Here is a 26,336-nt window from a genome sequence, read left to right as displayed (position 1 = left end):
AAGGATTACATACAGTACAAAACAAATAGAAATTTCTGGAGAAACTCCAGTGTGGCAGCATCTGTGGAGAGAAAGCAGAATTAATGTTTCAAGTCCGGTGACCCTCCTCCAGAACATACAGTATAAACACAGGTTTTGCATGCTTTTGTGTGAAGCTTAAACCACATACATGCTTATATTACAAACTTCTTGTAACCAATCAACTATTACTATACAATTCCATAAGTTGCCACAAATGTGTAACTACCTAATTAAACCACTGAAATAATCTATGTACCTGTCAGATTGCTATTCAGGACATGTATAATGCAGACGCAGTTTCATTATTAACAGGAAAATAACTACTTATTGTAAACAAACTTATTCTTCAACAAATACCAAAAGTAATGGATTATTAATTATGACTATGCAAGTTAACTTTACATCCTTTAAAGTCCCAAACACACACAGACATTTGTGAGTAAAAGAGTCAAAAACAGATAGTTTGACGCGAATACTCGAGGTGGAAATATACAGAGAGGGAAAAACAAATGCTGTAATTCAAGCAATCAGGCTACAAAGGTGGATGAGTTGTTTCTCACTGTTCTTTTGATCTTCTAAATGTTGGTGACACAATATTGTCAGCAGACTGATGACTGATCTTTGCTTCAATAGCTGATCAAGTAAACCTAGGTCTTGTACCAAAGTTATGTGTTTAGAGCTTCTAGGTTTTTAGTCTTTTCAAGCAGAACCCAAAAGAGATGCTTCTTATTTGCAAGATTCTGGATGTCTCAGAATGCACTGCGCACTCAGGTCATTAACAAACTGCAGATGGTCCAATTCAAAGGGAGCTGTTAGGCAGTTTTCCCTCAATTCAAAGACTCCTGGTGCCACTTCTGTCTCAAAGATTCTAACTCACTGTTCCAAAAAGCTATATAACCAAAACAAAGGCAAGATTCAGTCTAAAGCACAAGTTTTGTCAAGTTTCAGAGTCCAGTGATACCTCTCGCTGCATCTTACCAAACTCATTGGCAATCTACACCAACCCTACAGTGACCCCTTGTCAGATATCGGCCCATCCTACCAACTCCTACAACAATTCACCACTCACTGGGTATATGGTGAAAGACCAGAGTCCCTGGTGATCATGCCACATTTGAAAGGCTGTCCTGTACCCAGATGAGCACTGGCAGCTTGGTTTGGTAGCTGACAAATCATTTTGAAGATGTGGGAGAAGCAGCAGCTGGAGGTCCTGGTGGAGTGGCTGGTGCAAAGGAGAAGTCTTCTTTCTGGAGTACCAGCAGAAAAGGCTATGGCACCAGACCTTGATTCGATGTCAGAACTGAGGTCAATGCAATGTCTAAGCTTTCAAGGAAAGGCCAATGTCACATGAGTGTCAATCAGCAGCGTAAGCGTTATACTCTTCTCCGCGCTACCCTACACTCAATCTATTCTGCTACTTCACTCACCTCCTTACAAAGCTCCCGCTCTACCACTCTCACTACAACCTGCAACAACTGCCTTCACTCATTTGCATCCCCCCCACCCCAAACACCCACATCACTAACCATGCATGGCCTCAGTGGTGCCCACTCTTCCGCCATGTCATATTATCTTTTGACCACTTGCATCTCACTCAGTCCCTTCCTTTCTCTTATGACAGGACAGAACAGAAAGTGTGCCTGACTAGAGTTTAGACACCCTGTAAGAGAACAGAATCCTGCACCCTGCATGAGAAGGCTGGAACAACTTCTGTGGGTATGCCAAGACATCCATATCCCAACAAACGAATAAAATACCATTCATGAATAAAGAACCATTCTCCACTCCAATGCAACACTCAGAATGACCCCACTGTCAGTGTCACTCACTACACACTAAATATAACCATTAAGCACAACACCTCTTCTCTCAAGTCTTGTAGGTGCTAGCAAAGGATCCACAGCTCGTGAGGAGAAATGGGCTGCTCCACCAAACGCCACCTCCATGACACAAGGGAGTTTCCCCCGGCTTCAGAGCAAGGCTGTTGCCTAATCAACTGCTAGCTCAGATATTGACACCACAGTGGAAACATAGTGTTAGAAAGTTTGACAGCACAAGCTGGTAAGCACCTTAGTCTGATAGTTTCACTGCTGGCCAAGAACAATACCGCAGGCCACTGGCACACTGAGGACTACCAGAGGTCAGGTACCTGTCAGGCTCAGGCAGGAAGGGAGCCAGTAGTGAAGGTAATCAAGGTCTTTGTCCAAACACACAAGGAGGGACAGGAGCAGTAGAGGTATGTGGAAGGTAATGGCCCTCATAGCCCAGAAACTGCAGGGATGCAGGCACTTTCTAATCCAAACTGCTAAATCTCCCTCAATCCCGTGCCTGTGTATTTTTGGAGAAAATACACAGGCACGGGATTGAGGGAGATTTAGCAGTTTGGATTAGAAACTGGCTTTCTGTAAGAAAGCAACGAGTGGTGGTTGATGGAAAATATTCAGCCTGGAGTCAGGTCACTAGTGGTGTGCCTCAAGGATGTGTTTTGGGACCACTGCTGTTTGTCATTTTTATAAATGACTTGGATGCAGGCATAGGTGGATGGGTTAGTAAGTTTGCAGATGACACTAAAGTCGGTGGAGTGGTGGACAGTGTGGAAGAATGTTGCAGGGAGATTTGGATAAACTGCAGAAAAGGGCTGAAAAGTGGCAAATGGAGTTTAATACAGATAAATGTGAGGTGATTCACTTTGGGACGAATAATAGGAAGGCAGAATACCGGGTCAATGGAAAGATTCTTGGTAGTGTGGATGTCCAGAGGGATCTTGGTGTCCATGTACATAGATCTCTGAAAGTTGCCACCCAGGTTGATAGTGCTGTTAAGGCGGCTAACGGTGTGTTAGGTTTCATTGGTAGAGGGATTAAGTTCCAGAGCCATGATGTCATGCTGCAACTGTACAAAACACTAGTGCGGCCTCATTTGGAATATTGCGTGCAGTTCTGGTCGCCCCAATACAGGATGGATGTGGAAGCATTGGAAAAGGTGCAGAGGAGATTTACCAGGATGTTGCCTGGTGTGGAGTGCAGGCCCTATGAAGAAAGGCTGAGGGACTTGGGTCAGTTCTCATTGGAGAGAAGGAGGCTAAGAGGGGATTTAATAGAGACATACAAGATGATCAGAGGATTAGATAGGGTGGACAGTGAGAGGCTTTTTCTGAGGATGATGACTTCAGTTTGTACGAGGGGGCACAGCTGCAAATTGACGGGTGATAGATTTAAGTCAGATGTCAGAGGCAGGTTCTCTACTCAGAGAGTGGTAAGAGCGTGGAATGCCCTGCCTGCCAATGTAGTTAACTCAGCCACATTAGGGGCATTTAAACAGCCCTTGGATGATGATGGGATAGTGTAGGGGGAGGGGCTTAGATTAGTTCACAGGTTGGCGCAACATCGAGGGCCGAAGGGCCTGTTCTGTGCTCTACATTGTAGGGATCCAATCACCTGAAGTACGCAGTTGTCTGGCTGTCTCCATGGGCAGGTTAGCAGTTGTCATGGAGACTTACATTCAGCAGCTCAGGGTCTACTGGATACACTCAAACGCCTGCACTCCCAACAGCCCAGCTATCAGTCCTCATACTGTTGAAGTTTGATACCGTGAACAATCCTGTTTCACACCATTAAAATTTGCCTTGCTCAAAAAAAGAACTTTAACTTTTATGGAAGGCCTATCCTTTTCCATAGCTATTTTGAAACTAAGTGGATTGTGACCACTAGGTCCAAACAGTTCCTCTACTAATCCTTCAGTCACTAGCCCTGCCTTATCGCCCAACAGAAGGTCAAGGTTTGCTCCTTCCCAAGTAAGTACATTTATATATTGATAAAGAAAATGATCATGAACATATTTAACAACTTCCACACCATCCAAACCCTTAACATTATGGCAGTCCCAATCAATGTTTGAAAAATTAAAATCCCCTATTACAACCCAGTTATTTGTAGATATATCTGACAGCTCCCTACATTTCAGCTGATCTTTTCAAACTTGGCCTTTTGAAGAAGATTCAAGAATTCTTCTGGACATTTTTCAAGGGGACAATCAGGTATCGTACTGGATTCTCAACAAGGACTTTTTCCTGAAACAGGAGAGGTAAACCTGGAAGCTCTTTTCCTTTGGCAAGAATTCCAAACAAACAATCTCCAAAGCAGACAATGAAACCTGATAGTCATAAACTCAGGCAGATGATATCCAACTAACTGACAGTTAGTACATAACATGTGACGACCAAAAAAAATGCCTTGTTCAAAAAGAATCTTAAGACCCTCATTAACGCCTTTTAAAAAGAAACCTAGGTAACCACAATCTTTCAAACTCAAATCCACAAAAATTAGTAATTTTACAGTCTTCAAAACAGGATTGGGTAATTAAGCGGAGAATAGCCATGATCTAGCGGCAAGGTGACTCAGTGGTTAGCACTGCAGCCTCACAGCGCGAGGGACCTGGGTTCGATTCCAGCCTCCGGCGACGGTCTGTGTGGAGTTTGTGCATTCTCCCAGTGTCTGCGTGGGTTTCCTCCGGGTGCTCCGGTTTCCTCTCACAGTCCAAAGATGTGCCGGTTAGGTGGATTGGCCATGTTAAATTGCCTGTAGTGTTCAGGGGTGTGTGGGTTATAGGGGGATGGGTCTGGGTGGGATGCTTCAAGGGGCGGTGTGGACTTATTGGGCCAAAGGGCCTGTTTCCATACTGTAGGGAATCTAATCTAATCTTATTCATGGTGGAACTGCCCGCTTCTGCTTCTAATGTGTATGTTCGTAAATCTTTAACTTTGTTTATAACTTTAATGAAGAACAATCACCAACTGCGCAAAATTATTTATCGACAGGGCTGCAGACAGTAACCAAGACGATCCTCTTATTGGGCTGTACTAGAAGTTGGGAGGGTAGCTCTTACCGTGACTCTTACCGTGCACTGTAACAGACGTGACAGGCTGACTGGCTTCTTGTGTTACAATCACCATTTCTATGTACTCAACTTCACATCCCATTGTTTTGTAAAAATAAAAAAAACTGAAAATAAGCTGCAGATACTTTTTCTGGTGAAGTTTAAGATTTGTGGTCAACCTAATTTTTAAAACAACAGCAGAGTGACAAACTTGTCAAATTAATTTTTGTGACAACATTATTACATAACCTAACCAATATCACTTCATCAAAATGGGTTCCAACTAAAATCATACATTATTTACTCCATAAATCAATGGTACTATGCATTATAAGTAGTTCAGTGGTGATGACCAGGGTATTTTAATATAGTAATGACTTGAAAGGATTAACGGCCTACTCTCAATTTCTCAAGATACAACTGTCACTACTGAGTAGTATTTTCCAGTACATACAAAAAGTTAAATACACACTTTGTGTATGTGAATACAAAAAAAGATGAAACTGAGTCAAGAACATTTACACAGCATAATTGCTGAACAAGAGTATGTGCATATTAAAAGCTGCTAAGAATGTCTGTAAGAACTTATGGTTCGCAGCCTTAAATTTAGATGTTGTTCAATTTACCATATGCATAGAATTTTAAAAAATAGATTGTATTGCCTCATTACTGCATGGTATGAAACAGAGTTTGAGAACAAACAGAGACAAGTCTGGGCACGAGTGAGACAGATGAGAACTTGGTTTATGTAGGGTAGAGGATAAAGAAGTGCTCCATTTTCTATCCTTTTCAATCTGCAGTAGACGTAGGAGACATAAATTGCTTCCTACAACAGATGGCATGGCAACAATTTGACATAGAGTTTGAACAGCCAGTAGGGCAGGTCTATAGATTCAGACAATTCCAAACTGAATTAAAGTGCGATGCAACAGTGAAGGAAGTAAGTGATTGATTGGCTCACTAGCAGCAGTGAAATCTATTAGTAGCTCATGCATTATTTAAAAAAAACTCCACTATGAGAAATAAATTTAATAACACATGATAAAGATGGCATGCAGATGATGTGTTGTAGCTGCTAGACGTGGAAGCAGATAATAAAGACCATATTTCTTTATCTTGTCTTTATCTAATCCACCTTCATTCAGAACTGAAGGCATGTACTCCCTAGCATCACTATTAATTCATAAACATCCATCACGTACGAATGGTTGAGATGTTCTTGCAATGAAAGTAGTGATATGCACCATAAATATCACAGCCTAATGCACTGATTTTGCTGTTGACATCTTGCTCTACATTGCCAGTATTTCACTTCTAAGCCATAGCAACTAAAGCAGTGTATAAAACTCCCAGGTGCAGGAAGCAAATACTTAAAAGGACCCATTAGTTTAATCTTTCCAATGGTAATAAATTATTAATTGGAAGATAAACTCCACCGTAGAACAACAATGCACACCACCACCTTTTCCGTTTTTAAGCCCAAGTGATGATGGTATAAAACTTGCTTAGATGCAGAAAAGCTGTGACTGTTGTTAATTTTAAAAGGGCAGCGCTATGATTATTACAGCCAACTGTTTTCAAATCAGTGAAAAAGTCTCAGAAAACATGTCACAAAAATATGGAGCAGTGAAACTAATGGCATAAGTCACTAACAATTTTCTTTTCAGTGTGTTGAAAAAAAAACTCTCTCTGATGTAGAAGGAGCAACAATGGCGTGTGGTCTCAGGACAATCTGAGCTATGATCTCGATATTGAAAATGCATGTTATTCTGTACGTGCCTCAGGTGAGACTTTTAGATTGTATGTGGAAGAAAAGAGGCACTGCAGCTGAGCTCAAGCTCAGCATATCCAAATTTCACATATGCAAGTTCAGTTATTATAAAGAGTGAAGCCTCATGGTAAAAGCACGGAGCTATTTCAGAGTCCGTTCTGTTGCCCAGTGGAGACTGACCAACTTAGCACAGGATGGGGATCAAACATGAAATGGCTCGTTGCCCGACAAATATGTTTTGTATTGGCACCAATGTGGCTCTGGTGGAGTGAAAGGGTTATGAAAAGAGGTAAATATAAGGCAAAAGGAAACAAAAACAACAGTTTAAGCTTTGCTGCACTGAAAACTTGCAAGGCTTCAATTTTAGTCAAAGTATCAGGAATGTCTGCCAACAACTGCCTGTACATTTTATATTTTTCATACATAGATAACAGTACCATTGTCTTGGCTGCGGGCAGGAGGGAATTGCGACTGTTGTCGGTGGTGAAGAGGAGGACCCAGGCCAGGCCCCTTTACTAAACACCCAAGGGTTTTACATCTGACAGATGCAACACTTTGTTTTTGTTGATCTAACATGTGCACTATAGATCCCAGAGGGATAACAAATCTACTGGCCTGAATGCCCCCTCTATTGCATGTTTGGAAGACAGACGTTTTGCTGCAAACAAGGCAATTCCTTAAACGTAAAGCAAGAGTCAGTACTTGGCTTATTTCAATCCCATTCTAATCTGCCGAGTTCACATCACACTTCTAGCTTGACTTAGGTTGGAGTCTGCTGTGAGGAATGGGAGATTTTTGGGTGTTTCTTTATTTATTTCTGGTTCCATACCCAAAGAACATCAAAAAACACCCAGAAATCAAATTGTGTTTATTTCAACCAAGTGACAAAGCAGCATGATTGATGAGATGCTTGGGGCCATTTTTGGATACGCAGAATTATATCAAGAATAAAACATCCGTTTCACATATGAATGTGTAAAAATGTAGCTCAATTATCTTTTGTGGCTTACCTTTTGTTCTCAAATCACAGGCATGTGAAAGAAGCCTACTCTCAATCAGTTCTGTTAAGTTCAACTAGTTATCAGTACAGAAACATAGCTCCTTCAAATATATTGGAGTGAGCTGTGCCAAGATTATTTTTAGCATGTAACTCACCCAAGCAAAAGCAATGTTTTTTCTGGGAAGCTATACTGTGCAAGATTATGGCTGTTGGCTGTCTGCTCCACTCCAATGATTGTATGTCCTTCAGTTTTCTTTTGCTGCAGATATTCAACCAACTGAGGAGGTCTCACCTATTAAACAAAGAAATTGAAGTCAGGAAACAAAATAGTTTGACAAATTTAATATCCTCACATTTCAGTGAGCAACAACTGGAATTTTGCCTTCTTTCTTCAACTAGGTGCCCCAGTCCCTCAAATATCAACAGCTCTCATTATCCCAACTTTTGAAGCCAGATCAACAGTAAAAGGAAATGCAAAAACTTCTAATGTAGAATATCAAAGAGGATTATCATAAAATTGTTAGAGAGGCACCTTGCCATACAAAATCTGCTCCTTCCAGTTTTGTGGCTATCATGAGCTCTCACAAACTCCTAACCTGGCACAGCCAGTCAACTTTATCAATGTACATGGCACATACACATAATCCATAAATATTCAGGGATGTGCAGTCTAGCTGGGTTAACTGTGGTAAATTCAGGGTTGGGAGGATAGGGTGGGATGCTCTAAGGGTCACTGAAATTCGATTTGCCAAATGGTCTCTATCTGCATCGCAGTGATTCTGTGATATTCAGCACAGCTGGAAGGAGTATCTCATTGGATTTATTTTAGTTTGAAGATGAGAAATCAGCAGACCATGTGCTGACAGTATTGAGTCATCCTCTTACCATTAGTGCAGAAATACGTTCATCACCTTCAAAGATTAGACGCAATGTGAGTAACATAAAATGAAAATTTTACCATTTTACATCAAGGCTTCTATTCTCCTTTTTAATAAGGAATAATCTCAACTTTTCAAGTTATGTGCTTAAGAATGTCACCTTTTAAAAAAAATGTTAAATTATCACCCTTTTTGAACAAGGTAACTGCACTCCTCTAATTCTGATCTCTTGCACATCACCAATTTTAACTGCCAATGTTTTTGGCTGGTTGGATCTTAAGCTTCAAAACTCATTCCTCAAATTTCTCCATTTCCTTTCTTTTAAGATGGTCCTTAAAACCCACATCTTTGACCATTTTTTGGCTCCTCATCCTAACGTCTCTGTGCTGCTTGGCACTGTTCTCCTGTTTGCACCTTGGGAAGTTTTGTGCATTAAACTGACTATATAAATACAAGTTTCTGTCATGGTTTTCTCCTTTCAGATGAATTCAGGAACATGCATGGGCTGCTGCTGTGTGCATACCTATTCTGAAAGCCATGAAATGCTGTGAAACAGGCTGCATGGTTTTAACATCTCTCTCACCACCACCACTCCACTTTTCACATCCATTCTTGGTCAAAGTGGCAAATTTCCATTACAGAGGGTGGTAATGTGCATTTGGGTTTGCAGAAACCCATAGGTACAAACCTTCGGCCCTACGTTCACTTCTGTCCAGACTGTACTTCATTTAACTGGCAGGTTATCACAACAAAGCCCACTGTTTGCTTTAAGCAAGCTGCAAAACAGCAAGATATCTCTAGATGAGAAGGTTAAATTATTGTCAACAGCCATATCATTTGACCTTCTAAAAAATCTTAAATCTATGTGACAGAAAGAGCTGCACATTTGAAGTATCACATTGGATCTGCTCAATACCTTATGACTCTCAAAAATAGCAGACTTAGTAGGCTTGCTTCTGAACCAACTGGTAGCTAGCACAAGTCCCACTCCAGAGCTGAAGGACTCAACCCACAACCTAACATGGTATTTCAGTGAGGGAGTGCTGCACTTTCAAAAGTAATGATTTTAAAATTAGAAATTAAACCAAGCTTTGCTTGCCCTCTGATGTCTGTTAAAAAGATCCCACTGTTGCTGTTAGAAAGGGCATATAGGAGCACACTTTGGCGTTCTGGTCAATCTACATCTCAACATCACCACCTTCCTGTATGTAAACTGGCGTCTTGTCTGATCTTTGTCTATCCGCTTGGACGTAACAAGTCAGAACAACGTCCTATGCCGGAAATGTCTAAGTTTCCGCCATAATGAAGAGGCTGTAGCGCAATGGTAATTGTACTGCAGTAGTGACCCATAACACCAGATTAATGTTGTGAGGACTTGGGTCCAAAAACTAATAGCTCAGTGACAATCGCTGTTGATGTTAAAAATCTGCTCAATCGTGGCACAGTGATGGCATCCTTATTCCTGAACGGGAAGGCTCAGGCTAGAGTCACAGAGCCCTTATAGCATGGAAGCAGGCCAGTCAGCCTATCGAGTCTGCAATGACCGAAAAAAAGAGCATCCCACCCAGACCCAACACCCCCTACCCAATAAAATTTTTCTTTACGCAGGGTTTCCGAGGAAGAGTCACTGGACCCAAAAGGTTAAATCTGATTATTTTCCCCACAGATGCTGCCAGACCTGCTGAGCTTTTCCAGTAACTTTGTTTTGTACCCTCTCTCCTATCCCTGAAACCCTGCATCTCCCAAGGCAAATCCACCTCACCTACACATCACCGGACACCAAGTACAATTCAGCAGGGCCAATCCACTTAACCTGCATATCTTTGGGCTGTGGGAAGAAACCAGAGCACCCAGAATTAGGCATAATGCTCCAGCTCAGGACAATTCAATGCTTTATACAGAGTTAATATAACTTCATTGATCTTGCACTCATGTCTGTATGAGCCAAACCTATGATACTGTATGCTTTATAAAACTATTCTCTCAACCTGTTCTTCTACCTTCAAAAACTTTGCTTCCAAGTGCTTCTGCAACTTCACCCCCTTTAAAAATGTGTGTTTTATTTGAAATTCTGAATTCTTCCTAATAAAATGAATCACCACTTTTTTCTGCAATGAATTCCATTTGCCGCATATCTGCCCATTCCGCCAATTTATCTATATTCTTTTGAACTTTTATACTATTCTCTCAACAGTTCACAACACTTCCAAATTTTATACCATCCAAAATTTTGTAATTGTGTTGTGCCATGTAAACTACATATGTGTATATCTATTAAGAAAAACAAGGGTTTCAACGCCAATCCCAGGGGAACTCCACGATAACTCTTTTCCCAGTCCAAAAGATATCCATTAATTACTACCTTATTATTATTTCCTGTCACTCAGCCACTTTCACAACCAGTGTTTACACTTCAAAAGCATTTCATTCTATAAAAAAATCTTGAAATAGCCTCAAGTGGTGAAGGCAATATGTAAATGCAAGTTAATGAAATGTGAGGCTGGATGAACACAGCAGGCCCAGCAGCATCTCGGGAGCACAAAAGCTGACGTTTCGGGCCTAGACCCTTCATCAGAGGGGGAGATGTGGTGAGGGTTCTGGAATAAATAGGGAGAGAGGGGGAGGCGGACCGAAGATGGAGAGAAAAGAAGATAGGTGGAGAGGAGAGTATAGGTGGGGAGGTAGGGAGGGGATAGGTCAGTCCAGGGAAGACGGACAGGTCAAGGAGGTGGGATGAGGTTAGTAGGGAGGAGATGGGGGTGCGGCTTGGGGTGGGAGGAAGGGATGGGTGAGAGGAAGAACAGGTTAGGGAGACAGAGACAGACTTGACTGGTTTTGGGATGCAGTGGGTGGAGGGGAAGAGCTGGGCTGGTTGTGTGGTGCAGTAGGGGGAGGGGACGAACTGGGCTGGTTTTGGGATGCGGTGGGGGAAGGGGAGATTTTGAAGCTGGTGAAGTCCACATTGATACCATTGGGCTGCAGGGTTCCCAAGAGGAATATGAGTTGCTGTTCCTGCAACCTTCGGGTGGCATCATTGTGGCACTGCAGGAGGCCCATGATGGACATGTCATCTAAAGAATGGGAGGGGGAGTGGAAATGGTTTGCGACTGGGAGGTGCAGTTGTTTATTGCGAACCGAGCGGAGGTGTTCTGCAAAGCGGTCCCCAAGCCTCCGCTTGGTTTCCCCAATGTAGAGGAAGCCACACCGGGTACAGTGGATGCAGTATACCACTTTGGCAGATGCGCCGGTGAACCTCTGCTTAATGTGGAAAGTCATCTTGGGGCCTGGGATAGGGGTGAGGGAGGAGGTTTGGGGGCAATTGTAGCATTTCCTGCGGTTGCAGGGGAAGGTGCCGGGTGTGGTGGGGTTGGAGGGCAGTGTGGAGCGAACAAGGGAGTCACGGAGAGAGTGGTCTCTCCGGAAAGCAGACAGGGGTGGGGATGGAAAAATGTCTTGGGTGGTGGGGTCAGATTGCAGATAGTGGAAGTGTCGGAGGATGATGCGTTGTATCCGGAGGTTGGTGGGGTGGTGTGTGAGAACAAGGGGTATCCTCTTTGGGCACAACGCATCACCGTCCGACACTTCCGCCATTTACAATCCGACCCCACCACCAAAGACATTTTTCCATCCCCACCCCTGTCTGCTTTCCAGAGAGACCACTCTCTCCGTGACTCCCTTGTTCGCTCCACACTGCCCTCCAACCCCACCACACCCGGCACCTCCCCCTGCAACCGCAGGATATGCTACACTTGCCCCCACACTTCCTACCTTACTCCTATCCCAGGCCCCAAGATGACTTTCCACATTAAGCAGAGGTTCACCTGCACATCTGCCAATGTGGTATACTGCATCCACTGTACCCGGTGTGGCTACCTCTACATTGCGGAAACCAAGCGGAGGCTTGGGGACCGCTTTGCAGAACACCTCCGCTCGGTTCGCAATAAACAACTGCACCTCCCAGTCGCAAACCATTTCCACTCCCCCTCCCATTCTTTAGATGACATGTCCATCATGGGCCTCCTGCAGTGCCACAATGATGCCACCCGCAAGTTGCAAGAACAGCAACTCATATTCCACTTGGGAAACCTGCAGCCCAATGGTATCAATGTGGACTTCACCAGCTTCAAAATCTCCCCTTCCCCCACCGCATCCCAAAACCAGCCCTGTTCGTCCCCTCCCGCCACTGCACCACACAACCAGCCAAGCTCTTCTCCTTCACCCACTGCATCCCAAAACCAGCCGAGCCTGTCTCTGTCTCCCTAACCTGTTCTTCCTCTCACACATCCCTTCCTCCCACCTCAAGCCGCACCTCCATCTCCTACCTACCAAACTCATCCCACCTCCTTGACCTGTCCATCTTCCCTGGACTGACCTATCCCCTCCCTACCTCCCCACCTATACTCTCCTCTCCACCTATGTGTGCAGGGGGACCTTCGGTCCGCCTCCCCCTCTCTCCCTATTTATTCCAGAACCCTCACCCCATCCCCCTCTCTGAAGGAGGGTCTAGGCCCAAAACGTCAGCTTTTGTGCTCCTGAGATGCTGCTGCACCTGCTGTGTTCATCCAGCCTCACATTTCATTATCTTGGATTCTCCAGCATCTGCAGTTCCCATTATCACCAATGTAAATGCAAGTCTTCATTTTTGCATTTACTCTCCTGGCTTGTCTCCCATAGCATGTCCATTGCTTGACATTTCACACTTGATTGATTGGTGAAACAGTGGATACTGACACCATTTCACCATGTACTTCTTGTGGCTATGTACCACCAGTAGCACTTGCTTTAGAGGTGATTATTTTGAATTTGGCTTTGAATACATCGCTTTCATTGCCAGTTTTTACCATAGTTAGTTTGCAGCAAGGGTATGTAGCAAGGATATGCAAGTCAAGACTGCAATTTTGTTGTAACTACATTTGAATGGCTAATGATAAAGCATGGTTACATGTTTAATGTTGAACCCTCTCTTGCATGGCAGATTTAAAGTCAATGGAAATGAAACCTTGGTTAATCAGAAGGGATTCTGGAACATGACAGAAGGCAAAATTACCTATATTCTTTAATACTGAAAAAAGACATTTTGTTGAAGTTTTTCACCCTGCACTTATCAAGACAATTGCAAGAATGTCCAATAAATGGAAGAAATATTTTCATACTGTATGAAAAGTACATACTGAGGAGTTGGCGAGAGGACTGTCCAGGGTAGAAGCAATGTCATGGAAAATGTAAATAACAGCAACTACCAATATTTCTTCAAATTTAAATCAGACTATAATTAAGGCATTGATCTGAAGATTGAACCAGAGAACAAATGTCATCCATTTTATTCTATTTGAACAGGAACAGGAGCAGTATGTGCACATGGTCTTTCTGTCTACAAAGATCTGTACTTGTACATTTAACATGTAGTTTTCAATAAGCATGTGTACAACACTGTGAGCCTAGATGATAATCTTAAACTGGTTGTCAGCATAATTCTAAACAGAGTCGGGTCTATTTACAAAAATGTTGTCCAAACTGCAAGAGTAAATCTCATATTGCATACCATGATTTGAGTTTTGGAAGCATGCTCTTGTTGAATACAGTCAGTGCCTTGTTTGTTTCAAACAGCAGAAGGGACATCCTGATTCAATAAGCCAGTCTTTAGAATGCATAGCCTGGACACCTTGCATCACAGTAGCATTGACAGTCAGAAACACATGCTTGAAAAACTTAAAGCACAATATCCAACATTAGATGTTTTCCAATGTTTGAACAATAGTTGGAACAAGCGCAGTGTGTGTACATGTTTGTTCCTGTCTGCAATTAACTATGCCTTTTGTGTTACTGTTTAGTTTGCCATAGCTAATTCGTACCAACTGTTCCCTGGAAACCATGTTGCTGCCATGCTAACTTCTCTGCCCTCTGCCTGTTACAGTGTTCCAATGGTGCTCAATCCAAGCTAGAGAAACACCACGTAATTTGCAGCTGAACTTTACAGCCTCTAGTACTCAAAGTTGAGTCATACAACTTCAAAGTGTGACTTCTGTGCTCCATCTTTCTTACATACTGTCAGTGCATGAAAAATGTCAAAATATGCCTTTTTCAGCAATATTCAAATCATAGAATTGTTACTGCATGAAAAAAGGCCTTTTAGCTCATAGTATCTGCACCATCCCCCTGCACACATTGACTTAGTACCAATCTCCTGCCACTTTCCCACATCTTGCATGCTGTTTCTATTTAAATAACCATCTAATTCTCTCTTAAAAGCCTCAACTGAACCCATCTCCACTACACTTCCTAGCAGTGCATTTTAGAATCTAATCACCGATTGTGTGACAAAGTTCTTTGTAGCTCATGTCGCTTCTCTTGCAAAACACTTCAAAATTGCATCTTGACCCTTTTACAAGCAGAAACAATTTCTCTGGTGACTACGCTATAGAATTCTGTACTACCAAATTACTACACATTCCTTATCTTGTCAATATTTTTGGCAAACTTAGTTTTGCTTCGGAGGAAGAAACAAGCGAGTCTGGCATCATTTCATAACAACTTCAAAGAGAAGAGAGGACATCAGTTTTACATTCACATATCTCTATGTTAGGCATTGATGTATTTATATATGCATTCCTTTGCTATTTGTTTATCTACAACATTAAATCAAGGTATAGATCCTAAAGTTATAAAATTAAATGCGATTACACAACATAAGATTCTGTTTAACTGAGTAATGGAGAGTCCAGGAGCTCTCTGGCATCACTCAAGTTGCAAACTTAACACTTAGCTATAGAGTGACCAATTTCAGAGTTCAAATTTCTTTTACATCTTTCAGTTCACATGACTAAATTAGCTATATAATGTCATGTTATATCTGTCGTGAAATCCCAAACTGCCAGTCATCATCACAAAATGTGGATTCTAACACTTTTATGGATTAGGGAAATCTTCAGGGAGCAGAGGTCTCCTGCGTAAGAAACTAGAGTTAAATTATAGGGCGACAGCAATGACAAAAGGATACAATTCTTAAACTTTGTAAAATAACATTCATTTAGGCATTATCTACCTTTATATGCCAGTATAAAAAACTATCCTGCATGTCCTACCCCAAAATCGAGTAAATTTAAGGTGATAAATTTTACTTCAAGCCCAAGCTGCCAACAATGACCCTTGTGTTTGAGACTTTCTTGTACTGACTGAGGTAACAAAACTTTACCCACTGGAATTTTTAACTGTGTGTTGCGTCTTAAACAGGGACCCAAAACATAGTTGTGACTAATGTCACAACATTCACTACTGCTGCCAAGAGATTACCTAAACTGTAAAAATTCTATTAAATATTTCAATTCCCATTGATGTCACTTTGTTAACTTACACATTTTTGCATTCACAAGGTGAACACAGATACACATTTCAGACACCCATCTGTTTCTCATGGGTTTTAAGCACAAACAAGTTTTTGAAATAACATTTCAAAAGTAAACTCAAATGACTATTTTAAATTGACTTGTATCAGATTCAATACTACACTCTTCGAAATCCAATTTCACTTTCTTTCCTACTGCCAGACATTAACGCCTAAAACAAACACATACTGCAGCAGATTTACATTGTTTGACTGCTCTCCTGTCAGTCACTCTTCAAATGTCATTAATACCGACGATCCACTCTAAAGTAATAAGCTCCATTGTATCATTATTTAAATGTGACACAGATCAGGCCAAAAGTTGATGGATCAGTCTGTTTCTAGAAAGAGATGCTTGTAACTGTCAGAATGCTGCAGTGCCAATATCGACATCATTCATGATTACGGATGCAAAACTATAACGTGTCGATGACTGGCACTCTTCCTAACCTCTACTCCATCTTCATTGGATCTGCAAAGTGCTTAAATAAACATTTTAAGATATCCTGTCTCCAACTAAGCAGCTTGCTTTTGGAACTGCAAAGCAACCCAGTTCATTTTCCTAAAATGCACCTTCCAACATTACAAAATAAAGCTGCAGCAAGAGTTAGAGCATCATGCAGCTTGGAAACAGACTCTTCAGTCCAACTAGTCCATGCTGAACATATTCCCAAACTAAACTTGTCCCATCTGCCTGTGTTTGGCCTATATCCCTCCAAACCTTTATTATTCAGGTCATTACCCAAATGTCTTTTAAATGTTGTAGCTGTATCTGCATCCACCGCTTCCTCTGGCAGCTCATTCCACACACTAACCACTCTGAAAACGTTGCTCCTCATGGCCTTATTAAATCTTTCTCCTCTTCCCTTAAAAATATGTCCCCTAGCTTGAACTTCCCCACCTTAGGGAAAAGACCTTTGGTATTCACCTTATCTATGCGCCTCATGATTTTATAAACTTCCAGAAGGTCAGCACTCAATCTCCTACATTCCAATGAAAAAAGTTCCAACCTATCAAGCCTATTTTTATTATCCAAACCCTCCATTCCCAGCAACATCCTTCTAATTTTTTTCTGAACCTTCCCAAGTTTAATAATATCCTCTAATATAATCTAAGTATTATCACTCTTCAGAAAACCAATATTATTATTATTTTTCACTAAAATATAAAATTAGTTCATTCATTAGAGATTCACATTTGTATAATGGCAGAAAGCCAGAATTCTTTTAATGCCAGAAATAAACTACAAAGATTAAATGTAATTGCTAATTTTAACCACTAAAGATGGTCAATAGATCACTGGCAATATATAGCGTGTATAGGTCAGTTCTAGAAATGGGTGGCATGGTGGTTCAGTGCAGAGAAATGCAGCCTCAAAGTGCAAGGAATTGGGGCTCAATCCCAGCTTTTGGGGGCTGTTTGTGTGGAGTTTTCATGTTTTCCCCCGTCTTTGTGTGGGCTTCCACCGGGAGTTCCGGTTTCCTCCCGCGGTCCAAAAGATATGCAGGTTAGATGGATTGACTATGCTCAATTGTCTGCAGTGTTTACAGACGTGAAGGGTACGTGGATTAGCCGTGGTAAGTGCTGGGGTTATGATGATAGGCTGGGGAGTTGGGTCTTGGTGAGAAGCTCTTTGGGAGGGTGGGTGCAGACTTTATAGGCCGAGCAGCCACTTTCCACACTGTATGGATTCTATGATTCTAAGAAAGGCTTTTTTTAAGCTTTTCCAGAAAGTCTGGAAGAGAACCAGAAAATAATTCAGAGACTATTTTCTATCCTAGCAATAACAGAAGCTCAATAAAAGGTATTATAGGTGATGGGCATTACCCTGAAGCACTACGTTATTAGATCTTCACATTAAGCTAATTTAAGAAAAATAATCCCCCAATGATTATGTAAAGGATTTTCCCTACACTATGGTTGACAGGATGCTGAAATGTGTCTGCTATACTTCATGCACTTCTCCCATCTCTCTTATCCCCCCTTTTCTCAAGTTTCTGGAAGCACAATAATGCTCCCATTGTTTTCACCTTCCATCACACCTATCTCTGGATCCAACAATTCAGCCCATTTTTTTTTTCACCCACCATGTGCGAGTCCACCATTAAAATATTTTTCCCTTTCCTCTGAGCATTGTTCTACAATTCCGTGGTCCACTTCTCAGTTCCCTCGTACACCTCCTTTCCTACAACACCGTTCCACATAAGCATGAGAGATACAAGACTTGTCCATTATCTTTGTATCCCCCCCCCCGATTATTCATGGTCTTAATTCTGCTCCTAGGTGCAAGTGATTACATTTCTTTCAATTCATGTACTGCATTCACTGCTCCCGACATGATCTCCTCTACATTAGGGAGATCAAAAAAGTCCACTTTGCAGAGCACCTTACTTCAGTTCACATGTGTGACCTCAAGCTTATAGTCACTTTCCATTTTAAGTGTCTGTCCTACTCTGACCAATCTATCCTTGGCCTCCTACATCGTTCAAGTGAAGTTCAAGACTAGTTCCAAGAACTAACTTTTCAAATTGGCATTTTACAGCCTTCAGGGCTCAATGTGGAGTTCAACAAATCTAGAAACTAACTGCAGTTCCCGCTTTTGCTTTGTGTGCTTCTCTCTCTCATTTCACTCATTTAATTTTCTTTCATATGGCAGCTATTCAGGATCCTGCCACTCACACCTCTTCCAGATACATTATTCTCTTGTCTAATCATCACTTTGACTTTGCACCATGAAGCCTTTCATCATTTAATCTTATCTATCATCAACCATGTCACGGGTGACTCCTTTTGCTTTTTCCTCTCTCACCCTCCTCTCTTTACCTTGTTTAAAACTTATGACGTTTCTAACCTTTCCCAGTCACAGGCCTGAGGTGTCATCATTGTTTCCATCATTTTATCTCCATTTCAAATTTCCAGAAATGACAATATTTTCCTTTTAAGTATTAAGCTCAATTCCTTATTCCCACCCAATACTGCCTGCCGCCTTTCCATTCAATGAAAGCTTCTGCATTAACTTCCCACAGGCCTCTGTAATGGAGCTAAGATGAAATTACGTATCTCATTTCTTTAAGATTCTAATCTGTTCATTGACCATTTCATCTTGGACATTCTCTGAACTGACATGAGTTATGATCATCATAGTTGACAACAAAGACATCTATTTCCTAAAGTATACATGAGTTAATCAGATCTTATCAATCCTTGCAGTGATATCCTTGCAACCCTTGCTAACATACAGGGAGGTTATTTAGTACTGAGAAGAGGAGAAATTTGTTTACGCACAATGGTGAGCCTGCCACAGAAAGTAGTTGAGGCAAAAACGTTGAATATTTTCAATGAGTTAGATATAGTTCTTAGGGTTAAAGGGATCAGATGGTACGAGAGAAAGTGGGAACAGGGTACTGAGCTGGATGATCAGCCATGATCATGCTGAACGGCACAGCAGGCTTGAAGATCTGAATGGTATACTCATGCTCTTATTTGCTACATGTGAAGGGGCAAGATTCTAATATGCTAGTGCATGGATAACCAGATGGCCTGCATTCAAGTCCACTTCGGTGCCTTTATCTGCAGCACGGAATTACCCTTTCATTTCTGATCTATGAAATCAAAAAGACGGCAAACACCCACCTCAATGACTGACAGCCACTGTTCAGCAGAAACACTGAGGGCTTGAAACTGTTTGTCATTCACACAATTCATGTTGTTTACAACAAGTGCAGAAGCCCCAAATATCTCACTAGTCCGACATAAACCTGGAGGAAAACAAAAGAACACGTTAACCATCAAGTTATCAATACAACACCAAAAATAATAGACATTCTAAGTATGGGAAGGGGGTATATTTAATTCCTGCTTTCAGCTCATCTCTATTGAAGCACCAAAATTAAAAAGCTACGCAAAAAACCTGCAGAAACTAAAAAAGAAGCTGTCAGATGTTGACATTATATTCAGTTCAAGAATTTCTTGAAAGTCAACTTATGGTTCTTAAGTTATTTCAGACAAATAACACTCGCAAGGGAGGCATATTGCAATGAAGTAGAAACAGTGTGCCTCAGGCAAAGCTTGATTCCTCATTTTAGGCGTTCCTGACCTCAAGCCTATTGCTTTCGGCAAGAATAATTAACTAGTATTCCACTGTGATTTTCAGTACCTCAGGAGTTCAAAAGTGCTTTCGAGACATTCAAATGCTGCTAAAGTGCAGTCACTTTGTACTCACTAAATGTAGCAACCTACTGGCACACAGCAATATCCTATAAACAACAAAATGAGGACATCCAGGTTATTTGTTTTAGTCTTTTGTCACGCAGATTAATTTTGGCCAGGAGGCAAAGAATTCCTTTGCTCTTCTTTGAAGTGGTCTCATGGGAACTTTTACATCCACCCAACAGAGCAGATATTCACTTGATTTAAGACTTTATTCAAAAATTACAGCTTTGACAATGTGGCACTCCGTCAGCATTGCAAATTAGTGTCAGCTTGGATTGACAGGTCACATTTGCCTTAAACCTGCAACCTTTTCCGCTGGAGACATGAATGAAGCATCAAACACAAGACATATGTTTCCCATAAGTTGGTCATGGGGCAAAGATTTATCAGACAGTTATTTGTGCAATGTCACTGTGTGACAGAGCCACTGGAGTAAATGTTTCCTTTCTCTTAACTACCATTAGTAAATGTAAAGGTAGACTTAACAACAGAGGAAAATGCCACAATAACAAAAAACAATGACAATGGAAACTCTTAAACTCTTACTTGATCACTAACTTTGCAGAAAGTTAAGAAAATTCAATTTTAAACGAGGGAATCCATACAAAGAAAGAAAGCAAGGAACATTGCAGCATTTCTACCACTGGATTGGCTGGAAACAGATGAACCAGCACAGAAAAACAATGAAATCCAAAAATTCCTATTGTGCATTACTCAGCCACTCAATTAAGCAGCCCACTGAACAACTGGAAAAACTTGTTAGGGCTAAATTTCTAGAATGTGAAGGCATTTTTAATGTGCAAGGCATTATAATTTTATACTAAGCACATTGATGGCCAAGAGCAGAAGATTAAAGAAAAAGGTTGATGATGACTTGTATGACTTAAAACTGTAAATAACTTTGAGAGAGATTTCAAAGATAAATTTGAAGCAAACAATGTAGTTCATATGTCCACAATAAAACAATCCTATCTAACATTTAATTGGAGAGATTTTTTTGAAATAAATTTAATCTGTCACCACTCATCAACAAGTCTTCTTTAAAATGGGGGAATGCAAAGCGAAATGATAACCCCAACGAGCAGATTTCAAGATGGAAAGGACTTCCGTGTAAGCTTTAAAAATTTGCTCAGAATGTGGGCATCACTGGCTAGATCAACATTTATTGCCTATCCCAAATTTCCTAGAGGGCAGTTAAAGGTCAACTGCATTCTGAGAGTCTGGAGTCACATATATGTGACCGAATATAAAATAGAGTCAAATAAACTACAGTTCGCTCAATACAGCGCACACACATAATTGGCAGTATAAAGGTTTTTTTTTAAGAAAACCCATGATAAAGCAATCACCTCGTAATTTTGCAGTTCTGTTAACTTAATACCTAATATTTTAAAACATCAGTTACCTGAATTAAACCCATAATAGCGTGCAATAAATTAAAGCAGATGGATTAAAAAGCCCATTGAACTGTGGCAAAGCTATTTAAATCCGGAAATTCAATTCAGAGCTTTACAAGTGTTTTGATGAAGAACTGGCAATTGTGGCAGGAACACTTATTTCTTATCCAGAAATAGAAGACTATGATTTCAATTGTCTTGTATTAAACAATTTGAAATATGTAATGATTTAATATACATAGGTGGATTTTTTGATGCTTATTTCATACTAGAGAGCAGGAACTCATTACTGTAGCTTGTAGCACATGGAAGTTGATTAAAAGATCAAAGGATCATTTAAAAAAATGAAATGGCTGAAGAGGGGAAAACAAAATCAAGTAAAATTTTGTGGATCAAACTAAAGGAATAACTCCAGCAAAAATACTCTGCTCCTTGATTTATTCAATAACTTCGTTAGATTTCTGGATCTCATTTGTCACCCGGATTTTCCCCAACATCTGCTGCACTTTTAAGTTTGGATTATCACAACATGGTTCCAAGATTCCTGGTTTGAAGTGGGAGAGAACAGCTGTGTTTTGACTTACTTTGGATTCTGTTCATCACAAAAAATGATTTGGTCATAGACCTTGAGGAAATAATATTAAGTAAGGATATATGATTTAGAACGACAAAAACATCAGAAATGGAGAATGAACAGGCAAATTAGTCTTTGAGAATGCGCTGCCATTTAATATGATTAAGGCTGAACTTCTACAACTCTACTTTCTGTTTTATTCATTTGGAAGAGATGGTAGGGGTGGGAGAGACAGGCGGTAAACTGATGCTAGAGCCATTACCGTTCCTGATTCACTTTGTCGCACCTTGGGGCCATATCGAAACATGGATTAACAAAGCAAAAATGTGGAGTGAGAAGCCACAATGTACTGTTCTTGCTACCACAAATTCAAAAGCTGGAGCCAACAGTGGCAAGAGTTCCATATTTTGTTCATTTAGAATAAAAATAATTCGGCAAAAGAAGTCTAATTCTGATGGAGTCTATGGCTGCGAGGCTGGAAATCCATATCAGCTCAGACAGCATCTGGGCCCAAAACATTGGCTTACTTGCTCCTTGGATGCTGTCTGACCGGCTGTGCTTTTCCAGCCTCACACGTATAATCTCTGGCTTCCAGCATCTGCAGCCCTTATTGTCTCTAATTCTGATGGGTTTGTGCAGGAACTGGACTGACAAAATTATAATTCTAACTAGTACTCTACAATTTTAAACACAAACAACATACTGATCTCTTGCATTAAATGGATCAACTACTGTGGCCAAAATAAATTAATCTATCTCACTTAATACTAACACAAAATGTGGTTTAATCTCATGCAGAAGAAAGACTGCAACCAAACAATGGTTAATAGACATGTGGTGTTCCCTTTCATGTTCTGGCATTTGTTACGGAGACATGAACAACAAGAAATTAATAAAACAAAACCAAAGCAAAAAGTCAAAGCACCTCAAGCAAGAAACCAGTCTGTAGGTGGATTTTCTCTTCAGTAAGCAATTTGACTTTTTTCATGTCTTTCACCTTCTCCATTACAAAGGCATACAAATAAATGCGCCAACATAGAGGCAAGAAGCCTTAGGCACAAACTGAACCCAAAGCTGTGGGTAGCATAATGCTTGTACTGAAATAGAGCAGGGAACAAGATCTTTGAAACACAAAACATATTCTTACCTCCCAGGTTAGCAGGCTTATCAATAAGTGATGCCACTATAATTAGGCTGCTATCAGAAGATTTTCCAGAGTTTGTGGTTCTTTGCTGACAGATCAATTCCAGAACTTGGTCTGGGACATTATTCTTCCACGGTATTATCTTCTTTTGTATATCAGCCCATTCATCATCTTGACTTACTTCAGCGTGGTCATAACCTGTTAAACATTTGCAACTTTATTTGGGCCACTGATTAATTAAGCAAGCATTCTGGACATAAAAATTACTTTTGTGATGACCATTATTATTTCTTTACCAAAAAAAGGATCAACTGACTCCTTTGTTAGAAACCTGTGAAGACAAAACTAAGGTGCACAATAATAGATAGCTTTAAAAGCTAAAAGGTTAATTAGGAAAAGAAGCCTTCAGAAACAATAAAATTACTGCATATCCTTATACAGCCTAATGCCAAGCAGTTAGATTTTCTACCACATTTCCCCAACACTGACACTTCTTTCATGGTTTCAACGCCATATGTACTTGATTTGGTGATCTGCACATAAGCTAACCACTTAAAATTCACTGAAAACAAAAAATGTTAGAAATCACAGATCAGGTAGCATCTATGGAGAGAGAGCAAACTAATGTCTTGAGCCTAGATGAATCTTGACATGCTCTGATGAAGAGTCACTAGACTCAAAACGTTAGCTTACTCTCTCTCTCTTCATGGATGCTGCCTGATCTACTGTGATTTCTAACATTTTTTGTTTTCAGTACAGATTCCAGCATCTGCAATAATTTCTTCCTCTTAAAATGTATTATTATTTTACAATGAACTGTAACACTCTTCAAGGCCAGAATCAGATAGATAATCATTTTAGAGGTCCCAATCACCAATCTAGGATTTATACGTCATTACACTTCGAAGTTCAGTTTTAAAATTGCAAAATACATTTTTTCCTTGATTCTTAATATTAAGAAATAATAGAACTTAGATACAATGACTGTAAACAATTGAGACTGATTTTATTTGAATTAAGGACACTAACTGGGAAATCTGAATATAAAGGAACAGAAACAGACAGATAAGAACAGCGTGTTACTATTGACACTTCCTGAAAAACCCAAAACGAGGGGACATATTTATTGCATTGAATGTTATGTGACCACTCAGACAAAGACAATATATCAGATAAATAAATCAAGGTGAAAAGCTTTAAATCAGGAGAAATTGCAGAAGGCCAAAATAAGGGACAGCATTATTTACAAATTAAAAACAATAACTAGTGAACCAGTCTAAAGGGAAACTAATATTTTAATTATTGAATTAACTTATTGAAAAGTGCTGATTAAACAGACTAAATAAATACAGCAAATGTGATGCACTTAAATTTTCAAATGTATTTAATAAAATGTGACAAGAGGACCCTTCTAACAGTGCAGCTGGATGTGTCAAAAGTGAAGTGGTGCCTTGGATAAAGCAAAGGCTGAAGAACTTTCCAAAGCAGTCAAACTGTTTTATTGACATTGGTATGATGCAGCTTGTGGTGCACTGCAAAGAACTAATATGAAGCAAAAAATATTTGATTTACAACCACAATAAGAACATAGGAAGTAGGAGCAGGATAGGGAATTTGGTTTTCGAGCTTGCCATGCTATTTAATATAAATAAGGCTGATCTTCTACAACTTGACTTTGCTGATGTATCTCCACATCTCTCAATATCCAAAAGAACTATTATGCGTGGTCTTGAATTTGGAAAGGGTGCAGAGGAGATTTACCAGTATGTTGCCTGGTATGGAAGGAAGGTCTTATGAGAAAAGGCTGAGGGACTTGAGGCTGTTTTCCTTGGAGAGAAGGTGGTTAAGAGGTGACCTAATAGAGACATATAAGATGATCAGAGGATTAGATAGGGTGGACAGTGAGAGCCTTTTTCCCCCGATGGTGTTGGCTAGCACAAGGGGACTTTAAGTTGAGGGGTGATAGATACAGGACAGATGCCAGAGGTAGGTTCTTTACTCAGTGTAGTAAGGGTGTGGAATGCCCTGTCTGCAACAGTAGTAGACTCACCAACTTTAAGGGCATTTAAATGGTCATCGGATAAACATATGGATGATAATGGAATAGTGTAGGTTAGATGGGCTTCAGATTGGTTTCACAGGTCGGCGCAACATCGAAGGCCAAAGGGCTTGTACTGCACCGTTATGTTCTATGAATATATTCAATGATTGAACATCAAGGTTTTTAAGACTGAGAATTCCATTGACACCTTTTGCGCGAATCAATTTCTCCTCTTCTCAGTATTAAATGGCCATCCCTGTGTTATGAGATTGTGGTCTCAAGTTCTAGGCCCCTGGCTAAATAAACACTTCATCTTTCGGAATAAAATAACATAAAGAAGTATGGACACTGGTGATCTGAAGCAAAACAGAAAATGCTGGAGAAACTCAGCAGGCCTGGCTTCATCTGTGGACAGAACAACAGAGTTTTGAGTACAGTGGCTCTTTGTCAGATCTAAAGCAGTCGGGAACTGATGGCATTTATATTGATAATGGAAGGTTAAGGTTGGGTAGAAAGGAATGAGTTGAATAGATGGAGGCGGTGGCCACAGAGAGAGAAAAAGGAGAAGCAGATAATAGGAATGCTGACAAACCAGGAGAGTGACAAATGTTGAATGGGTGCTAACAGGAAGTATTAATGGCTGAAAATGAGTTGATTGTACTGGGAGAAACCCACACAGAACAGAACCAGGGGGTGTCAGGGTGGTTAATGAATATGGAGCAAGATGTTCATTCTCCACTATTCAACTCTTTGCACGTGCCCAAATCAACATAAATACACTTTCTCAGCTGCTTTCAGTTCTGACAAAAGGGTCACTAGACCTGAAACATTAATTTGTTTTTCTCTCCATAGTTGATGCCTGGCCTGCCGAGTTTCCCCAGGATTTTCTGTTCTTTTGTTTCATATCCTCCATCAAGAAAGACCAACAAACCTGAGCATAATATCCAAGGTGTGTCCTTACCAATGCCATATATATTTGGATTCAAACTTCTTTACTCTTTAAAAATGAGGGGAGAGACCAAGGGAAATGTACTTTGGCAAA

General features: G+C 40.6%; 1 protein-coding gene across 1 annotated transcript in view; it reads right to left on the bottom strand.

Moving 5' to 3' along the window:
* Positions 1–26,336, bottom strand: part of tarbp1 (TAR (HIV-1) RNA binding protein 1) — a 183,163-nt gene that overhangs the window by 23,667 nt on the left and 133,160 nt on the right. Inside the window, exons 29-31 of the mRNA XM_048536298.2 lie at positions 23,257–23,451; positions 19,560–19,684; positions 7,823–7,959 (exon numbers count right to left, since the gene is read on the bottom strand). Coding sequence (XP_048392255.1) covers positions 7,823–7,959; positions 19,560–19,684; positions 23,257–23,451 — 457 coding nt within the window. The remainder of the gene's footprint in view (positions 1–7,822; positions 7,960–19,559; positions 19,685–23,256; positions 23,452–26,336) is intronic.

This window comes from Stegostoma tigrinum, chromosome 9, assembly GCF_030684315.1.
Source record: "Stegostoma tigrinum isolate sSteTig4 chromosome 9, sSteTig4.hap1, whole genome shotgun sequence".
NCBI lineage: Eukaryota > Metazoa > Chordata > Chondrichthyes > Orectolobiformes > Stegostomatidae > Stegostoma > Stegostoma tigrinum.
The sequence above is the reverse complement of the archived record's forward strand: the minus strand, read 5'-3'. Positions and strand labels throughout refer to the sequence as shown.